General features: G+C 40.2%; 1 protein-coding gene across 2 annotated transcripts in view; it reads right to left on the reverse strand.

Annotated features, from left to right (window-relative positions):
* The window catches only part of CA8 (carbonic anhydrase 8), a 94,092-nt gene that overhangs the window by 64,357 nt on the left and 4,978 nt on the right, over positions 1–24,757 (reverse strand). For both annotated transcript variants that reach the window (XM_012463735.3, XM_064384222.1), the window contains exon 3: positions 12,476–12,600. In XM_012463735.3, coding sequence (XP_012319158.1) covers positions 12,476–12,600 — 125 coding nt within the window. The remainder of the gene's footprint in view (positions 1–12,475; positions 12,601–24,757) is intronic.

A 24,757-nucleotide genomic window follows, 5' to 3' on the forward strand; every position in this document is an offset into this window, starting at 1 on the left:
AGCATTCCAGATAAGGGATACTCAATCTATAATGTCCTTTAACTAATTTGAAAGTGGATGGAATTAAAAGCAACATAGCTGAGGGTGGTGGCTCATGCCTGTAATCCCAGCACTTTGGGAGGCTGAGGCAGGCAGATCATTTGAGGTCAAGAGTTCAAGAACAGCCTGGACAACATGGCAAAAACCCTATCTCCACAAAAAAAAAATCAAAAAAAATTAGCCATGCATGCATAGCCATGCCACACACCTATAGTCCCACCTATAGTCCCAGGAGACTGAGGAGGGAGGATGGCTTGAGCCCAGGAGGCGGAGGTGGTAGTGAACCAAGATCTCTTCACTGTACTCCAGTTTGAGTGACAGAGTGGGACCCTATCCCAAAAATAAATAAATAAATAAAAGCAATGTGGATAGTAATGAAAGTAACACTATCGTTAAAATAGTTAAAATTCATCATCTTCCTTCACAATGGTACCTCACTTTCTGACACCTTTTTTTTCTTATTAAGTATACCAGAACTATTCCAATAATTTCATTCCAAGGATATTCCATTTCTCAAGTTTCATTTCTCAGCATCCTTTTGGCTTTTTCCAAACACTCCTCAAGCTGAATCCATTTATTCTCAACTGCATCTCTCACGCCAGGTCTTCTTTTGCCATCCATGTCTTGTTTTCCCATTCGCATTTCACCACCCTAGGCCACTCGTTGACATCATCTACCTACTCAAAAGTGCTAGTGGTTAGCTGCCTCACGAAGGCAGCATCTCATTCTCAAGAAGGAGTTAGGCCCTCCTCAACTTGACTCCAGAACCCTCAGTGGTTACCTCTAGTGCCCTTTCCCATGGACCATGAGGAACCCAGCATTTCTGCCCTGCCTCATGCTACTTTCCCATCCTGAAATGGACTCCCCAGCCTTGTTTACCCAGCGAACTCCTACTCAGTCATCAAAGCCCAGCTCCAACATCCATTCCTTTCTAGATTATTCTCTGAGCCCAGAAAAAATCAGTTATTCTCTGACCTGTGTTCTTTGTATCCCATTCCCTAGGGCTTTCTTCATACATAGTAGCCACCGTAGCTTCTGAGTAGGCCTGCCACACCAAGGGAATGTGAACTGCTGGCCTGGATTCTCTCTCATGGTCATACCCTCAGCACCAGCCACAGAGGCAAATACATATCAGTGGCTTCCTGAGTGTGTTTTGAACTGACTTACATTGTCACTCATCCCTTTAATCACTATCCTTTCACATGTTTCTGTCCTACTTCCACCTCTCTAAACCAGACCGTAGAATCATTAAACACAAATTTTTTTTTACATTCTGTCTTTCTCACAGGGTTTGGCTTTAAACACAAGACACTTAAACACTTATTTTTTGAACAGTATATGCCCCTCTACCATCTCACCTCCCTAACAGACTCAAAACTCAGTGAACAGCCTCTGGAAGAGAAAGAGCTATCACAGAGCATCCATTGCAGCTCAGCTGAGGAGCAAGTGACAGACCATGGCCAACAGCACAGCCTTGATTCCGCTGTGACCCACGCCATTGCCTGTATGTAGACGCCTTTAATACAGTCAAGCTCTGGATCAGCTAGATTTGAAAACAGTAAGATTGAGAACACAGTTGAACAAACCACGTCAGAGCTGGTAAGCTAATCAGGAACAATGCCCACTGATAAAAATCTGTAATATTTGTTCTCCATAACAAGTTGGATAAGTGATATTTGTTTTTAAAACTCACTACAAAATATTTCCAGTGTTGTACAACCCAAATTTGAAAGAGGATTAGTGAGTTAAGCCCTGGACCAGGGTCACAGTCTTTGAAAAGTGAATCATCCAAAACCACCTTTCGTTATATCCATGGTTCAAACAGGATCAGCTCAGGCTAAGACAATAAATTGCACAAAAACCCACCCAAGTAAATTAGAAAAAAAAAAAATGAATAAACCCTGGATGATTCAAAATCTCTGCTCACCCTACCCTACCCCTAAATCCTTTTAGAAAGTAGAAAACTATGTTACTCTTAGATATAATGGAGCAAGCAAAAAGAGATGTACATAATCCCAGATGGCTAAAATGAACAAACCCGCAGTGAAAGGAAACGGGTTTCCTTTACTGATTCCCAGAGCTTTGTCCTCTTGCTAGTGTCTAGTGCCAATGAGCTTTAAAGGCTAAGTGGGAGAATTTGAGAGAGCCGTCAGTCTTACTAACGGGAATGCTGCTTCCCTATTCCTGATTTCTGTAAGGAGGGGTTTTCCCTGAACAAAGCTGGCTTTTCTCTCCACTCCTCAACCAACTCCTCCTCCTTTTTTCTGTTTCAACTCTTGTGAAATCTGAACTACTCTTTGGGAGCAGACTCATAAATCCTACCTGGAACACCCCCACTCCCCACCCTACCCTCCCCGCCCCTGCCTAATTCTGGGAGACACTCTTCTCTCGCATTAAGCTATGTCTCCAGTGTGGTTCTGTCCACAATAGAGGTGATGTTTTGTTCTCCATCTGATGATGACTCTAAGAATACCTTATTTCCTAATTTGTTCAGAACTCAGGCTAGGGAGAAGGTATCTCTCTGTTGGATCTCCTCTGAGAACTCACCAATTTATAGCTCCCAAGGAATATTCCTGGGAAATGCATTAACTCTGGAGCCAAATAAATTGGTTCCACCAAATAAACTCTATCATCCAGAGGTTTAAGCTGAGTTTAGAGAATTTACTTGCCTTTGGGTTCCCAAGTGAAGACATTAATTGATGAAAAAGGGTCTACCTTTCATTTGTCAGGTCTTAGAATAAATGTCTTCCTTCTGTACTTAATGTTTATATTCAACGACTTAAAATCAAGTTCTATTCATTTCTGGTTTCTTAAAGAAAAAAAACCATATTGCCCTATGGTACAACATTTACATCTAACATACCTGATAATGCTCTTAAATTATTTTTAGAAAGCACTTCAAGTGAGTATCAGGTTTTGTTTAACATTTTCCACCACTACATGAGAAATTCAGTGCAAGGTGCTTCCAACATCACAATTAATTTCTTTTTTTTTTTTTTTTTTTTTTTGAGACAGAGTTTCACTCTTGTTGCTCAAGCTGGAGAGCAATGGTGCAATCTCGGCTCACTACAACCTCTGCCTCCTGGGTTCAAGAGATTCTCCTGCCTCAGCCTCCCTAGTAGCTGGGATTATAGGCATGTGCTTGTACGCCCAGCTAATTTTTCATATTTTTTAGTAGAGATGGGTTTCACCATGTTGATCAAGCTGGTTTCGAACCCCTGACCTCAGGTGATCCACCGCCTCAGCCTCCCAAAGTGCTAGGATTATAGGCCTCAGCCACCACACCGAGCCTACACTATTAATTTTTACAGTCTCTCCCTGAGTCGTATAAGGTTAGGTAGAATTTTATTATCCTTATGCACTAATGAAGGAATTGAGGTTGAACAGTCAGAAAACAAATGTCATGGTGAACTGCAAACAAAATGCAGTCTCCCTGACTAAGAATTTACATTGCCAGAGCAGGCTGTTGCCTAGGGAATGAACCATGTCACAAAAAGCTTCAGCATCTCAGAGGGGTCACAGTATGCTGTTCTAGGCTTCCATAACAAATTTTTGTTGTGTGGAGCCCTACAAAGCTCAGAGAAAATACATTCAAGCACAGCAAAGCAGTAGCAGGGACGCAATTATCTTACTAACATCCCTGTGCCATTTTAAACTGTCACTCTTAAATACCAGGAAAAACAACAAAAGTAAAACATATGGTTTTTATACAGTTTAAAAACTTACAGAGTTAAAATCTCCTATCACCCTTTGACTCAATTAGAAGTTTTATCATACTGTTGCCCAATTATCTTTCTCAAGGCAGTATTTATTTCCCTTACAAAATAAAGTGATAACACAAATTTTTCTGGAAATGCATGCATAATCATCATAATAAAAAGATGTGTCAGGAAAAACGACCTGGAAATGTCATAACTGATTAGACTAATAAAAGACAATATGTTCAACTAAACAGGGAAGAAGTCTCAAACAAAAAAAAGACTTTACACTATTTTCTCCATTTATATCCTCTGCATTTCTTATTTAATAGTAACAAAAAGATTTTTTGTTTCATTTATTTATTTTTAATTTATTTTATTTACTTATTTATTTTTTGAGACATAGAATCTCATTCTGTCGCCCAGGCTGGACTGCAGTGGTGCAATATTGGCTCACTGCAACCTCCACCTCCTAGGTTCAAACGACTCTCGTGCCTTCGTCTCCCGAGTAGCTGGGACTACAGGCACCCACCACCACAACCAGCCAATTTTTGTATTTTTAGTAGAGACAGAGTTTCACCATTTTGGCCAAGCTAGTCTTGAACTCCTGCCCTCAGGTGATATGCCTGCCTCAGCCTCCCAAAGTGCTGGGATTACAGGTATGAGCCACTGCACCCAGCCCAAAAATCTTTTTGTATCCCCCTCAGGATGCTTTGACAAGATTTTTATCATCACAATCACAATCCCACTCCGATGTTCCATCTCTTCCTAAAAATAGGAAACACAGCAGGGTTTACTCTTTGCTGACCTCTGAGCTAATGTTTAGCTCTTTTTCATAGATAAGTTTTATAGACAGGTTGGGAGAGGTTTACTAGCTTGCCTAAGATTGCAGAGGTTAGATGTAAATCTAGATCTTTTTCAACTTTGGAGCCTAAACTCACCAACTACATCATTCATACTTCCTCCCACATTGCCACAGTCCTGAGGGAGGAAGCCACGGGGGTCCCAGGTTCTCTAGTGGCTCTTCAGAACCTACTCCTTCCTTAACTCTTCCCCATCAAGAACACTTCCTCCCCTGTATCTCACTGATTCTAATTTTGTTGGGTTACTGAAGTTAGTCTAGCCTACAACGATCCATGACTGGTTATACCTAGCACAATACCTTTCACATACTGGTTGATAAATATTTTGTGTGGTTGATAGTCATTCACATCTCAAACAACATATTTGCGTTCTAAGAAATGTCTTCAAAATCTTCCTCTAACTAGCTTCTGATGGCCTGAATTTGCATACTGCACAGGCAGCTTAGGGGAATGTGACAGACACACGGTTTTGCTTTCCATGGTTTCAGTTAACTGCGGTCCAAAAATATTAAATGGAAAATTGCAGAAATAAACAGTTCATACATTTTAAATTCTGGGTAGTGTGATGAAATCTCACACCACGCTGCTGCATCTCACCCAGGGTATGAATCCTGCCTCTGTCCAGCGTCTCCACACTGTGCATGCTCCCTGCCCATCAGCCACTTAAGAGTCCTCTCGGAGATCAGATTCAGTGTCATGGTACTGCAGTGCTCGTGGTTTAAGTAACCCTTATTTTACTTAACAATGTCTTAAAGTGTAAAAGTAGTGATGTTGGCATATTGTTATAACTTTATTATTGTTCTTGTTAATCTCTTACTGTGTCTAATACATAAATTAAGCTTTATGACAGACGTGTATGTACAGGAAAAAACCAAGTATTAATATCTGTAGGTTTGGTACTAGCTACAGTTTCAGGTACCTGTTGGGAGTCTTGAAATGTATCCTCCACAAAGAGGGGACTACTGTATCTTCTAAAGCAGCAGTCCCCAACCTTTTTGGCACCCGGGACCAGTTTTCGTGGAAGGCAATTTTTTCACAGCCTGGGGACATGGGATGGTTTTGGGATGAATCAAGCACATTACGTTTATTATACACTTATTTCTATTATTATTATATTGTACTACGTAAGGAAATAATTATACAACTCACCATAATGTAGAATCAGTGAGAGCCCTGAGCTTGTTTTTCTGCAACTAGATGGTCCCATCTGGGGGTGATGGGAGACAGTAATAGATGATCAGGCATTAGATTCTCATTAGGAGTGTGCAACATAGATCCCTCTCATGCACAGTTCACAACAGGGTTCATGCTCCTATGAGAATTTAATGCCACCACTGATCGGACAGAAGGCAGACTCAAGAGGTAATGCTCACTGGCCCACCAGTCACCTCCTGCTGTGCAGCCAGGTTCCTAACAGGCCAGGTACTAGTCCATGGCCCAGGGCTTGAGGACCCCTGTTCTAAAGACTTGCCCATTTAGAAAAAAAACAAATAGGAGACAAACCGCAAACTGCATTCAAACTTCCCCGCTGTCTGAAAACTGCATTGTCTGTTGTATTCATAGCTGTCTCCTTAGCACTTAGTCCAGGGCCTGAACATGAAATACTTTAGATGGATGGACGGATGGATGGATGGAAGGACAGACAGACAGATGGACGGATGGATGGATGGATGGATGGATAAACAAAAGAATGAATGGATGATTATGTGTTATTTAGATGGCCACCCCAGTTATGAACTATATATTCAAATCTCAGGCTATTTATCATCTGAAAATATATTGACAGGAAATGTATTTTCTATAGAATTTAGATCTTTCAGAGCCCAATTTAAAATATTTTCTACCTGCAGTATCTATAACCTTATCTGTACATCAATTATATATTATACTCATTTATAGGAACTAATTTTTAGTTTTTCTACAAATTTGCCTTCTATCATAAAATCAGCTGTAATATAAATGCTCTTTTTCAAATTTAGTTTGCCAAAACAACCTTTTGTACATCCTCAAACAACAACAAAGAATGAGCTACTAAAAGAAATACTAACAAATATAAAATCAAAAGTAGCTTCAAAGTGACTTCTCAAAGGTCAAGTTGGTCTTACACATTTCTGAGTGGGAATACAGTTAAAAGAACATTTGTTCAACATTGTAATTCATTTTCTACACAGTAAACTGTGAGGTTTCTGCATGAAATGTAAAAATAAATATGCTGAATCAAAGCAGAAACCATGATTTTTATGAAGTAAAATGCAAGCGTTCATTAGAATTCAGGAAACATAAAATTTTTTTGCTTTTTTTTCTGCAATCACAACTTCCGGAGAGGCCACTGCACAAGGCTCTAACTCCTTCATCTATGTATACACAGGCTCAATCTGCTAGCTCCTTGAGAGAGTCCAGGATACCAAATAATAATCATCATAATAATTATCATATTTAGAGACAAGTTGTTCCTTTTTTCTGGTCAAAATAATAAGACTTCCCAGGAAAGTTGAACATTCAAATTTCAAATCATTCCTTTAGTGTCAGTCCTAACTCCTCTTAATACAAACCTTTCTTTTTACTACCAAAGCAACCTCAATCCAAAGTATTAACTACAGCTACAAACGAAATCTCAAACTAGAGTTTATTTTCCTGGTAACTGGCTTTGGAAAGTGAAAAAAGCACTGCCTAGAGCAGAAGTCAGCTCATGGGCCATTTCTGAGGTTGTGGCCCTGAGCTAACCTCCCTCCTCCTCCTCCCCAGACCTCAGTGAGCAGCTCTGTAAAATGGGCAGGAGTAGGCTCTCTACTAAATCCACTGCCTCCCTTACCCCTGTTCTTGGAGGTAGCAGGGATTCCACCTTTGCAACACACCCCCTCCTCTGCTGTCACAAAGCCACTCAAACTTCACAGCCTGTAAGGCATAGATTTCTTCTATGTTATGTAAGAGTTTGGACTAGATGAACGCAAAATTTCCTTTTAAAACTCTATTTCTTTAGTGATGTATCTTGTATCCAATCTTCAGAATGTTCACTCACAAATAAAGTCATCCCATTCCATTTCTTTGGAAAATCAATGGAAGACCCTATTTTAGAAGAGGTTCAACAAACATGAAGCTCTAGTTGAGATGTTCCTCAAAGTAAAATAACTTGAAAGGTCATGATTTCACTATTATCCAGGCAAACTCTTCCTGGGATCTCCTTAGAATAGTAAAAATAAGTGGATAAAAATAAATCTTTCTGTGAGGTGAACATGTAAATGACTTGGGAAGCATCAACCTTAAAGACCATTCACTTAGTAAATTACTAAGAAAACACTAACTACCAAATGCTACCTGGAAAGCGAAGAAGAAATGTGGGCTATCTGGAGATCTGGTCCAGGGCCCAAATGTAGTATTAAGGATTAGCACTATATTATGAGATACAGTCTTCAGAATATTTTTGTTGGTCTATTTTGCAACCAAGGCCTAGACTCTTCACAATTAAAGCATCCTGCTCTGTACAGTAATATTTTTTTTTCTATTTAACTAATGCACTCAACTTTCTATTAACAGCTGGTATGTGGCACAATCATCACTAAGTCCTTCCAGAATACACAGAGCAATAGCTGCTCTTTAAACACAATATAAAGGAAGATAAGTGTCCAGCCTCAATATGGTTAGAACTCCTTCTTAGCAATTCACTCTTAAACCATAGACTTTTAGGCTCAAAAGGCAAGTCAGGCTCACCATATATGATCTCCTGCTAGTCTGTGGGCCAGATCAGTGCCTATCTCCGACAAAACTATCATTCACCTGTAGTGATGCAAGAAAAATTGAAATAATATATGTTTTTAAAAATCTAAATCTATTCAATTTATGGGTCCATGCCTTTGGCTATTAAAGATTCTCTCTTTATAAAACGATGAGGAGAGCAGAGAGTAATGTTCTTAATTGGAAAAATTAAAACGACACACTGTTGGTCTCCCCATCACTTTTTAAAAAATTTTTATTGATCCAGAATAAAATCTAACTGCCTGACAAGCTTTCTTCCCTGGAATTATGAGAGTAGCTATTCATGTGTAAAAATTCATCATAATTTACCAAATATCACACAGACCACAGAGCTAGGCCACTTTGAAGCAGCAAAGATCGCAGTGTCCACAGACAAATGACCCAAATAGAATACACAGCCAGAAAGTAGAATGTGAACCTGTGACCCTCAAGACCCAGGAGCCTGATATCTATAACAAAAGTTAATGTGAAGGGAATACACAGTTTCAGTGGAACGCTGAATGCATGGAGTGTAGCAGTGTGTTAGCAAAATGGCAAAAAAATTCATATAGCACTGAAGTTGGACTTCACAAGCTAAGACATCCAACAAAGTCCAAAGGAAATAAGGACCTTCCACAGCCACCAGAAGAACAAACACACGATAATTAATTTTAGTTGATCTCAAACTTGTCTTAAATCAAAAATCAAAAATAAATCAAAAATAACTCACATTAATGTCTTGACTGAATATCACAATGCAAAACACTCACACATTATGTAAAAGGATTCTAGCTGGAGCTGGGTGCAGTGGTGCACACCTGTAGTCCCAGCTACTCAGGAAGCTGAGGCAGGAGGATCCCTTGAGACCAGCTCAAATCTACCCTGGGAAACACAGTGAAACCCTTTCAGGTAACAGGAGGGAAAATGCAGCATGATTACATTTTTCTCTTGTTAAGGCACTGTCATTTAAGCATAAACCTGGAGTATTCACAATAGAATTCAGGTTTACCAGATGAGAGCATGGTAAGCAGTGTCAGATGGCTGCGGAAGGATGTGAGTTTCTGAAACCTACAGGTCTCAAGAAGGAAAAACACAAATGGCATGCCTTATACATCTTGCTTAGTGAAGAGCTGCAGTTTAAACTGTTTAGAGTACCAAATTGTGTTAATTTTTGAAATCCTGTCAGTGCTGACTACTGAGAGTATCAAAAATCTCTTTAGAGCTGTTGTTATATTTATAATTTCTAAAAGGTGAGGGAAGACAGGTAGATGAATTTCTGTTAAAAGCCCTTCCTGCCAGGCACGGTGGCTCACACCTGTAATCCCAGCACTTTGGAAGGCCGAGGTGGGTGGATGGCCTGAGGTCAGGAGTTCAAGACCAGCCTGGCCAACATGATGGAACCCCGTCTCTACTAAAAACACAAAAATTAGCAGGGCATGGTGGTGGATACCTATAATCCCAGCTACCCTGAAGGCTGAGGCACAGAATCACTTGAAACTGGGAGGCGGAGGCTGCAGTGAGCTGAGACCGAGCCACTGCACTCCAGTGTGGGCGACAGAGCAAGACTTCATCTCAAAAAAAAAAAAAAAGGCCATTCCTATGTGTTCCATGTAAGAGAGAGAGTATTTGCTTATCGTGTCTGTTTAACAAGTCAGCCATTTAATTTTCAATAATATCAACAAAAAAGAAATAGGTGCACGGATATGTGATTTTGAGAAAAAAACAGTCAGACTTAAAATGTAAGCAAAATATGGAAAGTGACCTCAAAAAAAAAAAAAACTGGAAAAAAAATCACGTACCCAAAAGGGTATCTGGTCTTACCCTCCACTGTGCTGCTGGCCACACCCTGTGCTTGAAGTGGTCCTTGGTGGCAGTTTAGGACCAGGGGACCTGTAGTAAGTTATCTACCTAACTCTGTATGAGCCAACTCATCCCCACTCCCAGGATATTCTTTCACATGGAAACTCTCTCTCCTCTCTCTTCCCACGCCACGAGAGCCCTCTCCTTCTCAAAACCCACCTCAGTTTTCATAGTCTCCACAAAAATAAATTGATAAACAAATAACCCTGGCTTGCAGAGATCTCCTTCGAATTCTGCACACCCACAGCATTTACGCACTCAATGGGATAGAGCACTAAGCACACATCGGATGACTGATTCAAGTATTTTCTCTGGGATTGGATCAGGGATAATCTGGATAAAAAAGAATATAAATATTATTCATTATGTATTTTGGAAAAATCATAGTCAGCAATTCCATTATCCTAAATATAAATACTTCTGCAGAAACAAAGCCTCACTACCAGGATTTAATCTTCATTGAAACAAACCGTCACCTGTGCTTAATGGACCAGAGCTGTTGAAACCCCACAAAGAAACCAGCCCAATCTGGACATTTGGCCTGGAAATGCTATCTGAGTACAGAGTAAAGAGCACAGCTCGCTAATTACACTTCCCATGGCTGTAAGTTCTGCAAGACACAAGCAAAACCATGGAATTCTCATCCAGAAGTTCTTGCCTCCCCATTTGCAGCTACCTCTCCCCAGAACTTTTGTTACTAGAGTCTGTCTTTGGGGGCTGAGATGAAATGCACTCAGTGGCTTTTCAAACCCAAAGAATGAGGCAGGGCAAAGTCCCTGACAGTCTAGGGTGGTCCTGCCCCTCACTTTGTGCCCCGCCACCCAGTGGCATTAACTGTCTTGGATTTTGTGTCTTCTTTCCTTTTTGAAGCCTTCTGGTGTGAATTTTTCCTTGTCAGGTTGGCTGACGATGGGACAGGAGCCAGAAGGGACACAGAAGCATCATAGGCAGTAGCAAGGAGAGGATGTCTACAAGCACCGAGCAAACAGCTCCTAGAGAGGTAAGTGCTGAAGGCCTTCACCATCAATGCCTCTGAGAAGATGCTTCTCCTTACTGTCCGCGTCACTGCACACCTCTTCCACTCTTCAGTATACTGGTTTGGGTTTTTTCCTCTCCAGCCTTAAAACACGGAACATTTCACTTCCAGGGTTCAGGTCTTTTTTTAATGAAAGAGATATCCTGAGCTTCCAGAGATATTTTTTTAATTATAATTAAAGTAATGCTGAGAAACACTTCAACAGAATCCTCTAAAATACATGTATTACTGACATAAAATTATACAGCCATGATTTCCAGCTACTGAAGTGGCACTGAATGTCATATCTGGTCATGAGCAATTTTATATTTAATATTAAGCCCATGCACAGTTGGGAATGTCAGAGAAAACACTGGCAGTCCAGCAACCCCCCAAAACATGCTCCTATATGCCACCGAGGGGCTATTTTCTGGGGCAAACTGAGGTTCCTTCTAGAAATATCATCAAGGCCTGGACTGAACCCAACATCCCCTCACTTTCAACTGTGCCTGGCACTGGGCAAGTGATGGGAGTAAAAAGGGGGTGAGAGGGAGCTCCGGTCCCCAGGAGCTCACAGGCAGTGAGAAAGACACTGTGGATACTAAATGGTACAACCCATGAGGCCAGCACTGTGGCAGCGACCTATTAAGTATACAGGGAGCACAGAGAGAGAGAAATGAATTCTGCCTAGGCAGGCAACTAGAAAAAATCCCACAGAAGACCTGAGATTTCAATCAGGTATCAAAGAAAGAGCAGGAGTTAAATAAGAACATAAGTCAGGGAGGGAATTCTTTGGACAAAAGAATCACTCTTGAAAAATCTCTTTCTCCCTCCCTCCGCCAGTGGTTTGGAGTAAATAAAACCAATCCACGATTTTAAACTAGCTAACCTAGACTTTTCATTACTGTTGTGGTTTCTCCAACGGTTGTTTGTCTTCAGCTCGTCACCTATTCATAACATCTATAAAAGTAAACTACTGAATCTGCAGAGGCAGAATTTTTACAAGACTAGTAACACTAGGGTGAAATTTAATACTGTAGATTGCCTTTCCGGTCACGTGCTCATGCGCACACACCAAGCCATGAGAGTAGACAGGAAGCTTCACATGCTGCGCTAGGCTTCCGTTGCATTAAGCACTTTGTAAATTTTAGCATAAACTGATAAAATTCAAGGGCTATGCATCTACTTTTAAACTAAACCATTTCAGTAAGTCACTGAATACTTTACTCAGAAAACAAGATTTTTACAAGCTGATTCGTTCGTCTTACCTCCATGGGAAAAGCTTTGAAATTAACCGTGTGCTCAGAACCACGCTGGTTTTCTCTTCCCCAGTGAAATCTCACTTCGTACAGTTCAAATTCATGCCCTTGAGGCAATGGTCCTCCCGAGAGAACTGAAAAGGAAAATAAATGTTATTGAGTTACATCACACATTTATTAGCTCAGCATAATAAACATCAGAAACTTTTTTTTTTCACCAAAATGCTCTCACAGGCTCTACAGATTAAATTCATAAAGCCAAATGAGAAATGTATCACAACTGTGAGGTGAATTTAAACTATTTAGGCTTGGCTGACATTCTTGTATTGGCCATTCAGACATAGTAGAAGTTCAAACACTCTGAAAAACTCGTAATGACATATATATTTAAATTTCCTGTGTGTTTTCAGTCTAGAAGTAGACAAGGAAAACAAATTCCTCCCTTAGAGACTTAAGCTTAGCACTGATCAAGAGACAAAAATATGGCTTGACTCTCTGACCAATAATATTCTGTAGCCGTATAAATAAATTAAATCACATTTGCAGATCATCCACTTGTACTAGTAGGCTTCCAATTTAGACAACAGGTGTGTGGACTAACAAAATTATCCATGAAGAGGATTGATCAGCACTAAGTTAATCAACAGTGAACTCACACTTTAATAGGTGATGGACATTCATTACCACAAACGACACTAAATAAAACTGCGATAAAATATTGACGATACTCAAAATATTAACATCAGTCCCACAGGACCATGTGTCTCTTTCTCACTGCTGGATATGATTAAGAACTTTATCCCCAACAAGGGCACACTAAAGGATGATGAAAAACACATTTGCATGAGAACCTGTCTTAAAGCAATAAAATTCTTTAGTTAAAACCTCCTGACAGCATATGTACCAACTTGAAATAAAGTTTCTTACAAACAAATGGTCAATTTCAGCACAAATAAAAGTTGTTTAACTCAGGTCATTTTTCCTCTAGCAACTCCCAATTCTGAACAGTATCAGCTAAGAATTTTATGTTATTTAGCTAACAAAATTCAACACCTTCCCTTTCCTAGAAGCAGACGTTTTGAAACAGATCATCCTTCACACTTGGGTTGCCTTTGAGGAGGACACAGAAGATTCCACACCTCTCTCGAGGAAGAGTTCTGTAATTCATCCTTACCCTAAAACTCAAAAGAGAAGAAGGCCAATTGGTGCAACAATATTTACTTGTTTAGTTGGTTCTTCATCTAAAGAACTGTTCCAAAAAGGATTTAAGGCTTCTTAGGTCAAGGTACATACAATAGAGTCAGACAGAATAAATTAGGAAGAAGAATAAAGAGAAACAAAGAAAGAGGCAGAAAATAGATGGAGAAATGAGGCTGTAAGACACAATGGAGGTCATGGAGTCCTTGCTAAACATACCCTACAAATCTGCTCCCAAGCTTTCTACAAGTTCAAATAACAAAGACAAGGAACATCTAGAGCAAGAAGTCACTTTAATTTTTTGAGTGGATACACGTCACATCAAGGGGAAGAGAAAGTGAGATTCGTGACCTTTAGGATAAGATTGCCCTGTATGATTTTAGATTTTAGTGTTTGTCCTCATGTCTGGTCTGATTTAGGTCACACAACAAATCCAAGGGGAGAGTATTACCATCAACTCCACAGACAGGGCAGAAGAGCGGTATGAGAGGGACTGAGTGTGACCTGCCACAGTCAGCCTCCGAGCAGGCTCCAGGACAGGGCCTGGAACTCGAATCTTCTGACCCATGTACCACGGGTGAGGCAGGAACAGGGAAAGCCAAATTTCCGTATCTGTGAGCATGAACTACAAAACAATGAATTATCTAAGTCTAGATTTATAAACTGAAGTTGCTCCTTGGAGAACTGCACTTCACCCTATTTCCCAGAACAATCTAAAACATTTTAATACATGGATCAGAAAGGTTTATAGATATTTAGATCCACAGTACAAGCTCATTTCACCTTCCTCTTCAATAAACATCCATTCTGTGGATTTAAGAATGTATGAAATGTTTCTAAATAACCTCATAACTCATTCCTTTCTCTTGGCTGTCCAAATTTGGTCTTAAGAAATACCAGGAAGGAGACCAGGAGTCTACCCACTGTGGACCCCAGCTCCCAAACCAAAAAGAAAAAATAAAATAAAATAAACTCTAGTCACCACCAACAACAGTGGGACCCAAGGCCTCAGTGGGTGAGCTCTACAATGCCACTTCTAAAACAAAGCGATAAAACTGTCCTAGAAAACGCTCAGCTCCACGTGGCTAAGGAAAGAGAAAGAGGAGTATCATGAAATGAAGCACATGTGAAATGGGAAAGAGGATTTTTAAAACTCCTTCCCCAAAACCCCTTTATCACATATACTCAGAACGCACACACACAAAGGCACATGGATGGTATTTCTAAAAACTGTTCTGTTACAGAGCAGTTTACTAATTGTACTAGTTAACAGCCATCTACCAGTACTGTCATATGGAAATAAATGATACCGCTTGTAGCTGGTCTTGACAGTGATTTCAGAGGACCATAAAGAGATCTATGCTTCAAAAATATACTCCCCACATGGCCAATGCTCAAAATTTCCTTCACGGCAATGAAGCCATTCACTTAAACTTGGAGACAGTTTAAATGAAACACCGTGGAAATTCAAACTGCACAGACCAGTGTTTTAATAGGAAGAACTTCAAAACCCAGGAGAGTTTACTCATCCTTCCAACTGGTATTTTTTTGGTCATCTACTACACGTACCAGGTACTGTGTTAAATATTTAGGATACATTGATTTTGACAAAACAGACAAAATTCCCTGGCCCTGTAGATCTTACATTCTATTAGGTTGAAGTGTAAATTCATATATTTATCAAGATCATATTTTTTCTGAGTCATATCTGGTTACTACGTGGCAGGTTTATTAACTGTGATGTCATGATACTCAATAAAACTACAATAAAATAGTTATATTCTATGGAGTGAAAGGAACACTGAGAAGGGAAGTGTTTTGCCCCAGCCTGGTTCTCCAGGGAGAGGTGACGAAGAGGAGGCTGTCAGCCAGGAATCAGGCTCTGGGGACCTTTCACTGTTGCTGCAGATGAATGATCCAAAGTTAAACCACACTAAATTCACATGGCCACACAATGCCATAAAAAATGACAAAATTCTGAATTCAGAGTTTTATGAGATTCCAGGCAAGAGCATTACCTGTTCATCCCCAAGAATGATTGTGCTTATGGACTGAAAATAAATAGCAGCTCTGTTTTATCCTTCTGGCAACATCCACTTCAGGCATTATTCTCCCTTTTAACTGCTTACATTTTTTTTTAGTAAAGAAACGAATCATATCAGAAGGGGTAGCCTTTTCCTACATTTATGAAAATCAAATTTTGCTGAGTACTATTGGGTCACTACATGGCAGGTGTATTAGTTATGATGTCATCTGGTTCAATAAAGTTACAATGAAAAAACATGAAACTCCTACTGATGACATGCTGAATTTTTTTAGCAAAGGAACTTGTGAAAAGAATATAAAACAAACTGATGTCATTGCCACAGCCTCCATTTTCTTTAATGCTCTTTAATAGACTTGGCAATTGCATTTATAAAACATAAAAAAGAGTTCCCTGAGGAAGCTTCTGCAAGATTTGAAAACCCCATAAAGATCTGATGTATATACATTTATCTAAATCTACCTAAGATTCTACAATCCTTTGCTGAAAACAAATTTACCAGATAATTCAAAGGCTAGTGCTCAAGCTTTATTCCTTCTCTTTTAATTTGACTTCAACACTAAGTTTTGAGACCAACTCGACGCCTAGACCTGTGCTGATTACTGAGTGCATAAGCAAGAAAGATCCAGCCTCAGTGTTGACCAGGCAGTCTCCGTGCTTAAGGGACTAAACTGAAGAGTCTATATAGAACACATCAAGAACGGGAAAGGGTAGCAGGAGGCCAACCAGTGAGGGACAAGCCAGTAACAAGCGCGAATCATCAAGTCCAAGAAGACGTTCCCAAGAAGATGCCAGCTCAGCTGAGTCTTGAATAAGCTGAGAGGTGAAAAGTGCGTGCAGAGTAGAGCAAGTAGCCTGAGAAAGGTTCTGAGACACGAAGCAGCTTAAGTGTGTTCTGGGAGGATAAAATCAGAAGTTAGCGAGTCAAAGGTGGGCATGAGGAGGAGACGAGCCTATGCTTAGGAGCTGAAGTTTCTCCTGCCCGGAACCATGGAGGGCTTTTAACCAGGGGACTAACGTGATCATATTTGCAGTATTTAAAATACTAGTTAATTTAAAGTATTTAAAGTATTATTTGTGCAGTATCTGCACAGATGACAGAATAACAAAAGGGAAGCCTAACCAGTTAGAAAGCTGCTATCATGCCCAGTCGCAGATGGTGAGGCCAGGAGATGGAGCCCGCAGAGCCACACCTCCGACACAGAGGAACCCCCACAGCAGAGGTCCCTGGTGTACCACCCGAAGAATCCAAAGGGTTCATTCTTATTTTACTTATTGTTTTTTATTTTATTTATTTATTTATTTTTGAGATGATGTCTGACTGTCACCCAGCCTGGAGCGCAGTGGTGCGATCTTGGCTCACTGCAACCTCTGCCTCCCGGGTTCAAGCGATTCTCCTGTTTCAGTCTCCCTAGTAGCGAGGATTGCAGGTGTGCCCCACCATGGCCGGCTAATTTTCGTATTTTTAGTAGAGACGAGGTTTTACCATGTTGACCAGACTGGTCTTGGACTCCTGACCTCAAGTGATCTGCCTGCCTCAGTCTCCCAAAATGCTGGGATTACAGGCATAAGGCACCATGCCCATCCCCAAAGGGTTCATAGAAAATTTTTAATGGGTTTAAAGACTTCATAACCTCAGAGAAACTTTGAAGGAATTCCAATTCTATCTCTAAAACTTCCCTCAAAATAGTATTAATTAGTTCTTTTTTAACATTTGAAGTCTTAAAAGCAAAAAATTTTCAATATTTTTAAAGTGTTTTTGGCTTTTAACCTATAGTTCTATTAAACATCTTCAGCTCTTAAGGGTAAAGATCACGACAATAGCACAGAGAGTAAGCCGGGCAAAGTGAAGCACGAGCAAAGCAATACAGATGACAGCAACTAACCAGTAATTCAAATGCAACAAAGTTAGCCAATAACAAAGACAGTCATTAATTCAGCCAGGTACAGCGGCTCACACCTGTAATCCCAGCACTAAGGGAGGCCAAGGCGGGAGAATCACTTGAGCCCAGGAGTTCATGACCAGCTTGGGTAATATAGCAAGACCCCTGTCTCTACTAAAAATTGAAAAATTAGCTGGGCATGGTGGCAGGCCTGTAGTCCCAGATACCAGAGAGGCTGAGGCGGGCGGATTACTTGAGCCTAGGACTTGGAGGCTGCAGCGAGCTATGACTGTACTCCAGCTTGGGCAACAGAATGAGACCCTGTCTATAAAAAGAAAAAGAAAAAAAAAGAAGGAAAAAGAAATTTCACCCTGACATTTCCTATAAATAAAAAAGAGCCTCTTCTTCAGTGAAAATAATTTTTAAGATATTTTTGACAATTTCATCTTTAAATCAGCATAGTTGCTAAGAAATATTGTAAAAAGTGGTCATGTTGGGGGGGAAAACTAGGATTAATAATCATCATCATCTATCCTAAAATTAGTATTGGGAATTGTAAGAGACCCAGAAGTAAAATCTTCTAATTAAAGTTTCTATAATAAGTTACAGCAAAGGGCACAAATGACCTATCCTTGATTAGCAATTTCTCCCATAACGATGGTCCATGAAAACTGTCATTACCCTTAAGACATCGCTTACAGTCAGCTGGAGTGACACCACTGCACAAGTGTGGGCAGCCTCACACATTTTCTCACTACCTCAGTATCAAACCACTCAAGCTAGAAATCTAGAATTTTTTTTTATGCTTACACTCCTCTTTATACCACTGCAAAGATGTTTAATTTGCCTGTGTACCTTAAATGTTAAGGTTCCTAAGGGACAGTAACCCATTTGTCCTACTGAGAAGCTAAATGATACATGTGGCAGCCTTAACAAAATTCTCCATACTCCAGGAGATAACAGGATCAATAGACTGGTCAGATCACCCGGAAATGTGATGCTTGCTTCGACTCCATGTTAGGAGGGAGGGACTCTGGTACCTTGAAATTTGCCCAGGGCAGAGGTAGAAACATAGTGACAGAATCTGAAACCGGGTCCAGCCATGGGGGCTCCATCCCAGCCATCTCTTCACTGATCCCTCCACTCCCCTGCTCCACATAACTAACCCACGAGATTCCACAGACTGCATCACAGAGTTCACTCCTGTGTCTTCCCTCCTTTTCCACTGATGCTGCAATGCCTACGGTTTTGGTTGAGTCTCTTGTACTGACCTTTAAACTGCCTCACACTCTCTCCCAGATCCCATCTCATTCAGTGCTGCCGGCCTGATTTTCTTTAAGCAATGTTCTAATTACGACTTTATCCTAAAAAAATTAAGGTTCTACTTTTTAGCCTCTGTGCAGGGTCCCTCATGAATTTGCTCCAGCATACCCTCTCTATTATATTTCCTGTTAACCCCCTTTATCATGAACAAATCTTCTCTTCCAGACATACTGAAGGATTAGCCTTTCCTTATACAACCTCTAGAACTTCCCATATCTGTATCCTTTTTGCAAGCTGTCCCTTCTTCCCACCCACCCCAGGGTCCTCATATCCAAATGCTATTCATCTTTCAAGGATTATTTCAAATGCTATTTCCTCCACAAAAAATCCTTCCCTAAGAATTTCCACCAAAAATAATCTCTCCCTGTAAAGCTATACTATATTCTATGACCTGCCATTGAATCCTCCTTGAGGGCAGGCTTTGGATCTGATTTATACTTACCTTATCCAAAGCATGTAACTGCTTGCAAAAGATGAAACCAAGGTTGCCAACCACACCCTGCAGGCCAGATGAAACCAGTGAACGTATATGTTTAGTTCACAGGTGCACATCTCCAGCTTCTCCTGACACATTAAACATCTGGCAAGTTAGGCCTGCTCTCTGCAGCCTGTCAGTTCCTGCAGTCCCCACCACCCCTATTGTCTTGTCTGCTGACAATGCAGATGAAGCAGAGGATCAGTAGCTATTTTCAATCTTTTGCTCTCCTGGTTGCTCTCATATATAGTAGTATATCTTCCTGGGTCTAAAAGTCAAGTGACTCTGTAACTGCCATCGCAAATAATCAATAAGTAAGTACTGAGGGATGGAGGACTGTCACGTGAGCAACAGCTGAAAGAACTAAGAATGTCTGAAAAGAAAAATGGCAACCACTTGTTATGATGACCGTAGTATTTGAAAGAACATCAATGTGGAAATATAATTATATTTGTTCTAAATAGGTCCAGAGACCTAAAAGAGAAACAATGACAGAGACCATAGAACTTTTTGACTTCTGGAATTGCTCAAAAGCAAAATGGATTTTCTTGTGAGAAATGGATTTCCTTCCCTGAGCTATTAAAGCTGAGGCTGCCCACCACCTGTCAGGGAGTCTGAGATGAGAGGCTGCACTGGTCCATGCCACTCAGAGAGCCTGTCACTGCGGCCCTTTTCCTAAGCTCCTCTGCTGTCTATGGGGAAACAGAACATTGAACAACAGAGCACAGAGTCTATACAGATGCACTGCTCAAGGGGTACATGCAGGAGAAGAGAGTTCAGGAGGAAACCTTGAGAAACCCTGTTATGTAAGCACACTGGAACATGAAGCACCAGCAGAGAAAAGGCAGTCAAAATCAGGAAGACATGTCAGGCAACTGTGTGGCCCAGAGACTGACAGGAGAGAGAACTTCCAGAAACTCCATTTCAAATGCAGCAGAGTTAAAGTTCAGTAAGAATATGAAAATGCCCATTGGATTTAGAGGATGATGAGTTCATCAGTGACTTTTGCTTGAGAAGTTCCAGCAGAGAGGGATGAAGGGAGGGCTCATGCCCCTGAAAAGCCTCAAATTTAAATTAAGGCTGTAACCCCAGATGGGATTATATATACGGGGGGACAATACCATTGTGATTATGTTAAAAGTTTTAGTTTGATAAGTCTAAGCATTCAAATTAAACTACAATTGTTCTAAACTTTTTTGGCAATTCTTTTTGATTTGTTAATATAAACAGAGCAAAATAAAAACTACTATAACCCAGGCCAAACATAGCCTCATTACGGCTGAAGTTTTAGCACAGTGGTATTGTGAAGTCAGCATTAATTTCTAAAAAGAACTGTGCTTCTTGTGTGGACTTTTTTTTAATTTACGAAGACAGTATGCTGTATTTCTAGGGGGTACCTCCAGTTACACAAGGAAGATTGCACTCAAACATTTATCTGCCCTCCCTTCTCATTTCTCACTAAATAAAAAGGGCATAATTTGCTGGAGCAAAATGAACAAGACCAGAGAACAACAGCAAAAAAGAAATGCCCAAAAAACTGGGCAGTGGTAGAAAGCAGACTGAAAGGTAGTGTAGTGATTCAGCAAAACAGACAAAGCTAAAAGCTAAATAACTACAGGAAGAAGGCCACAAGAGGCAGACAATTCCTACCACAGAACCCAGATGCTATGGTTTGAGTGCCTGCATCCCACTCCAAAGTCCATGTTGAAACTGAATCCCCAGTGCAACAGTATAAGATGTCTAAGAGGTCATCAGGTAAATGGGATGAGGGCTCTGCTCTAAGGATGGGACGAGACTCTTAAGGACTCCAGGGAGCCTATTTGACCCTCTGTCTCATACCATGTGAAAACACAGCACCGAAGCACCATGTACAGAGCAGAGGAAGAGCCCTCAACAGACACCAAATCTGTCAGCACCTTGATCTTGGACTTCTGAGCCTCCAGAACTATGAGAAATAAACTTCTATTATTTATAAATTACCCACTGCAAGGTATTTTTTTATAGCAGCCAAACAGACTAAGACACCAGGAAAGACTCAGGAGGTGGGAGCATTAGAGATACTACTGAATGTGGCAATGCAGAGTAGGAAACTGAAAACAGAAGAACAGATTTAAAGTTTTTAAAAGGAACAGTTAAACCTCATCACACATGGTCAGGCACGATGATGAGAACTCCAGCAGAAGATGAAAGGAATGTGGACATACTAAATGGTAATAGTCTCCTGTCTGTGCCAACAACCAGAAAGCTGGGGGCCAACTTGAGCCACCCCCAACCCCAAAAAACACAAACAGGAAATAAGCATACTCCAGATAAACTGATATAAGCTATGAAGACTCCACCAGCAACATGGACAGGTCCTTCCTTGATCATGGTACTGTGAAGCCCAACAGTCCTCAAACCCTGCCCAGGCGCACAGAGCTTCTGATCTGCAACTCAGTCTTAAATATGAAAAAAGAGTCAAAGATCACCGGACATTTGAGGAGAACCTCCAAAATAAAAGAGGGATACCAAAATAAATAGAAAAAGGAACCCAGAGTAAACAGAGACAGACAGGGATAGAAAAGAAGCAATACAGAAAAAAATGAAGAAAGATCGTACATTCATGAAATAAATACTGGATGTTCTGTTTTTTAAAAAAAATGTTTTTAATTGCAGCATAAGTTCAATGTTTTAGAAATTAAAAACAAGAAAGCAGGAAGTAAGAGTTCAATCAAAAGACTGAACAACTGTAAAAGGTATCGACAAAATTAAGAAACTGCATCAACTAACGGGCAAAACAACCAGCTAGCATCAAAATGGCAGGATCAAATTCACACATAACAATATTAACCTTAAATATAAATGGGCTAAATGCCCCCAATCAAAAGACACAGACTGGCAAATTGAATAAAAAGTCAAAAACCATCGGTATGCTGTATCCAGGAAATCCATCTCACATACGAGGATACACATAGGCTCAAAATAAAGGGATGGAGGAAGATCTACCAAGCAAATGGAGACCAAAAAAACCAGGAGTGGCAATGCTACTCTCTGATAAAATAGACTTTAAACCAACAAAGATCATAAAAGACAAAGAAGGGCATTACATAATGGTAAAAGAATCAATGCAACAAGAAGAGCTAATGATCCTAAATATATACACATCCAATACAGGAGCACCCAGATACATAAAGCAAGTTCTTAACGATCTACAAAGAGACTTAGACTCCCATACAATAATAGTGGGAGACTTTAACACTCCACTGTCAATATTAGACAGATCAAGAAGATAGAAAATTAACAAGGATATCCAGGACTTGAACTCAGATCTGGACCAAGCAACCTAAAAGACATATACAGAAATCTCCACCCCAAATCCACAGAATATACATTCTTCTCAGCACCACATCACACCTACTCTAAAATTGACCACATAATTGGAAGTAAATCACTCCTCAGCAAATGAAAAAGAACGGAAATCATAACAGTCTCTCAGACCACAGTGCAATCAAATTAGAACTCAGGATTAAGAAACTACCTGAGAACTGCACAACTTCATAGAAACTGAACAACTGGCTCTTGAATGTTGACTGGACAAACAACAAAATGAAGGCAGAAATAAAGATGCTCTTCGGAACCAACTAGAACGATGACACAATGTACCAGAATCTCTAGGACACATTTAAAGTAGTGTCTAGAGGAAATTTATAGCAACAAATGCCCACATGAGAAGCAAGGAAAGATCAAAAATCAACACCCTATCATCAAAATTGAAAGAGCTAGAGAAGCAAGATCAAAAAAACTCAAAAGCTAGCAGAAGACAAGAAATAACTAACATCAGAGCAGAACTAAAGGAGATAGAGACACAAAAAAACCTTCAAAAAATTAATAAATCCAGGAGCTGGTTTTTTGAAAAGATCGACAAAATAGACAGACTGCTAGTCAGATTAATAAAAAAGAAAAGAGAGAATAATCAAATAGATGCAATAAAAAACGATAAAGGGGATATCACCACCGATTCCACAGAAATACAAACTACCATCAGAGATTACTACAAACAACTCTATGCACATAAACCAGAAATGGATAAATGGAAGAAATTGATACATTCCTGGACACTTGCACCCTCCCAAGCCTAAACCAGAAAGAAGTCGAAGCCCTGAATAGACCAATAACAAGGTCTGAAGTTGAGGCAGCAATTAATAGCCTATCAACCAAAAAAAGCCCAGGTCCAGATGGGTTCACAGCCGAATTCTACCAGACATACAAAGAGGAGTTGGTACCACTCCTTCTGAAACTATTCCAATCCAAAAAGAGGGAATCCTTCCCAATTCATTTTATGAGACCAACATCATCCTGATACCAAAACCCGGCAGAGACTCAACAAAAAAAGAAAACTTCAGGCCAATATCCATGATGAACATAGGTGCAAAAATCTTCAATAAAATAATGGCAAGCCGATTGCAACAGCACATCAAAAAGCTTATCCATCACAATCAAGTAGGTTTCATCCCGGGATGCAAGGCTGGTTCAACATATGCAAGTCTATAAACATAATTCACCACATAAACAGAACCAAAGACAAAAACCACATGATTATCTAAATAGATTCAGAGAAGGCCTTCGACAAAATTCAACAGTCCTCTATGCTAAAAACTCTCAATAAACTAGGTATCGACACTATGGAATACTATGCAGCCATAAAAAAACAATGAGTTCGTGTCCTTTGTAGGGACATGGATGAATCTGGAAACCATCATTCTCAGCAAACTGATACAAGAACAGAAAAACAAACACCACATGTTCTTACTCATAGGCAGGTGTTGAACAATGAAAACACATGGACATAGAGAGGGGAGTATCACACACTGTGGTCTGTTGCGGGGGAAGAGGGGAGGGACAGCCAGGGGTAGGGAGGTTGGGGAGGCATAACATGGGGAGAAATGCCAGATATAGGTGACAGGGGAATGGAGGCAGCAAACCACACTGCCATGTATGTACCTGTGCAGCAATCCTGCATGTTGTGCACATGCACCCCAGAACCTAAAGTGCAATCAAATATAAAAATTTTTTTTAAAAAGTCAAAGTATAAGATACAGAAAATAAAAGAAATACATTCCAATCTATGGTTAAAAAAAAAGAACAATTAAAAATTGAGGAAATCTACTAGAAAGTAGAAGAGAAAGAGAAGAAAGTGGGAGTTACCAAAAGGGGGGGGAATAAAAATACAAAATCTATCAATAAAATAATATGAGAAATGTAAGAAAACTTCTGGTAAATGAAAGACACAATTATCTTGATTGAAAAAGACATACCAAGTGTCCAGCACACAGTGAAGAAACAATCTCACCAAGGCATATGGTTGTAACATTTCAAAACAACAGCAGTCA

This window comes from Aotus nancymaae, unplaced genomic scaffold (assembly GCF_030222135.1).
Source record: "Aotus nancymaae isolate 86718 unplaced genomic scaffold, 86718_ANA_hifiasm-v0.15.2.pri h1tg000036l, whole genome shotgun sequence".
Taxonomy (NCBI): Eukaryota; Metazoa; Chordata; class Mammalia; order Primates; family Aotidae; genus Aotus; species Aotus nancymaae.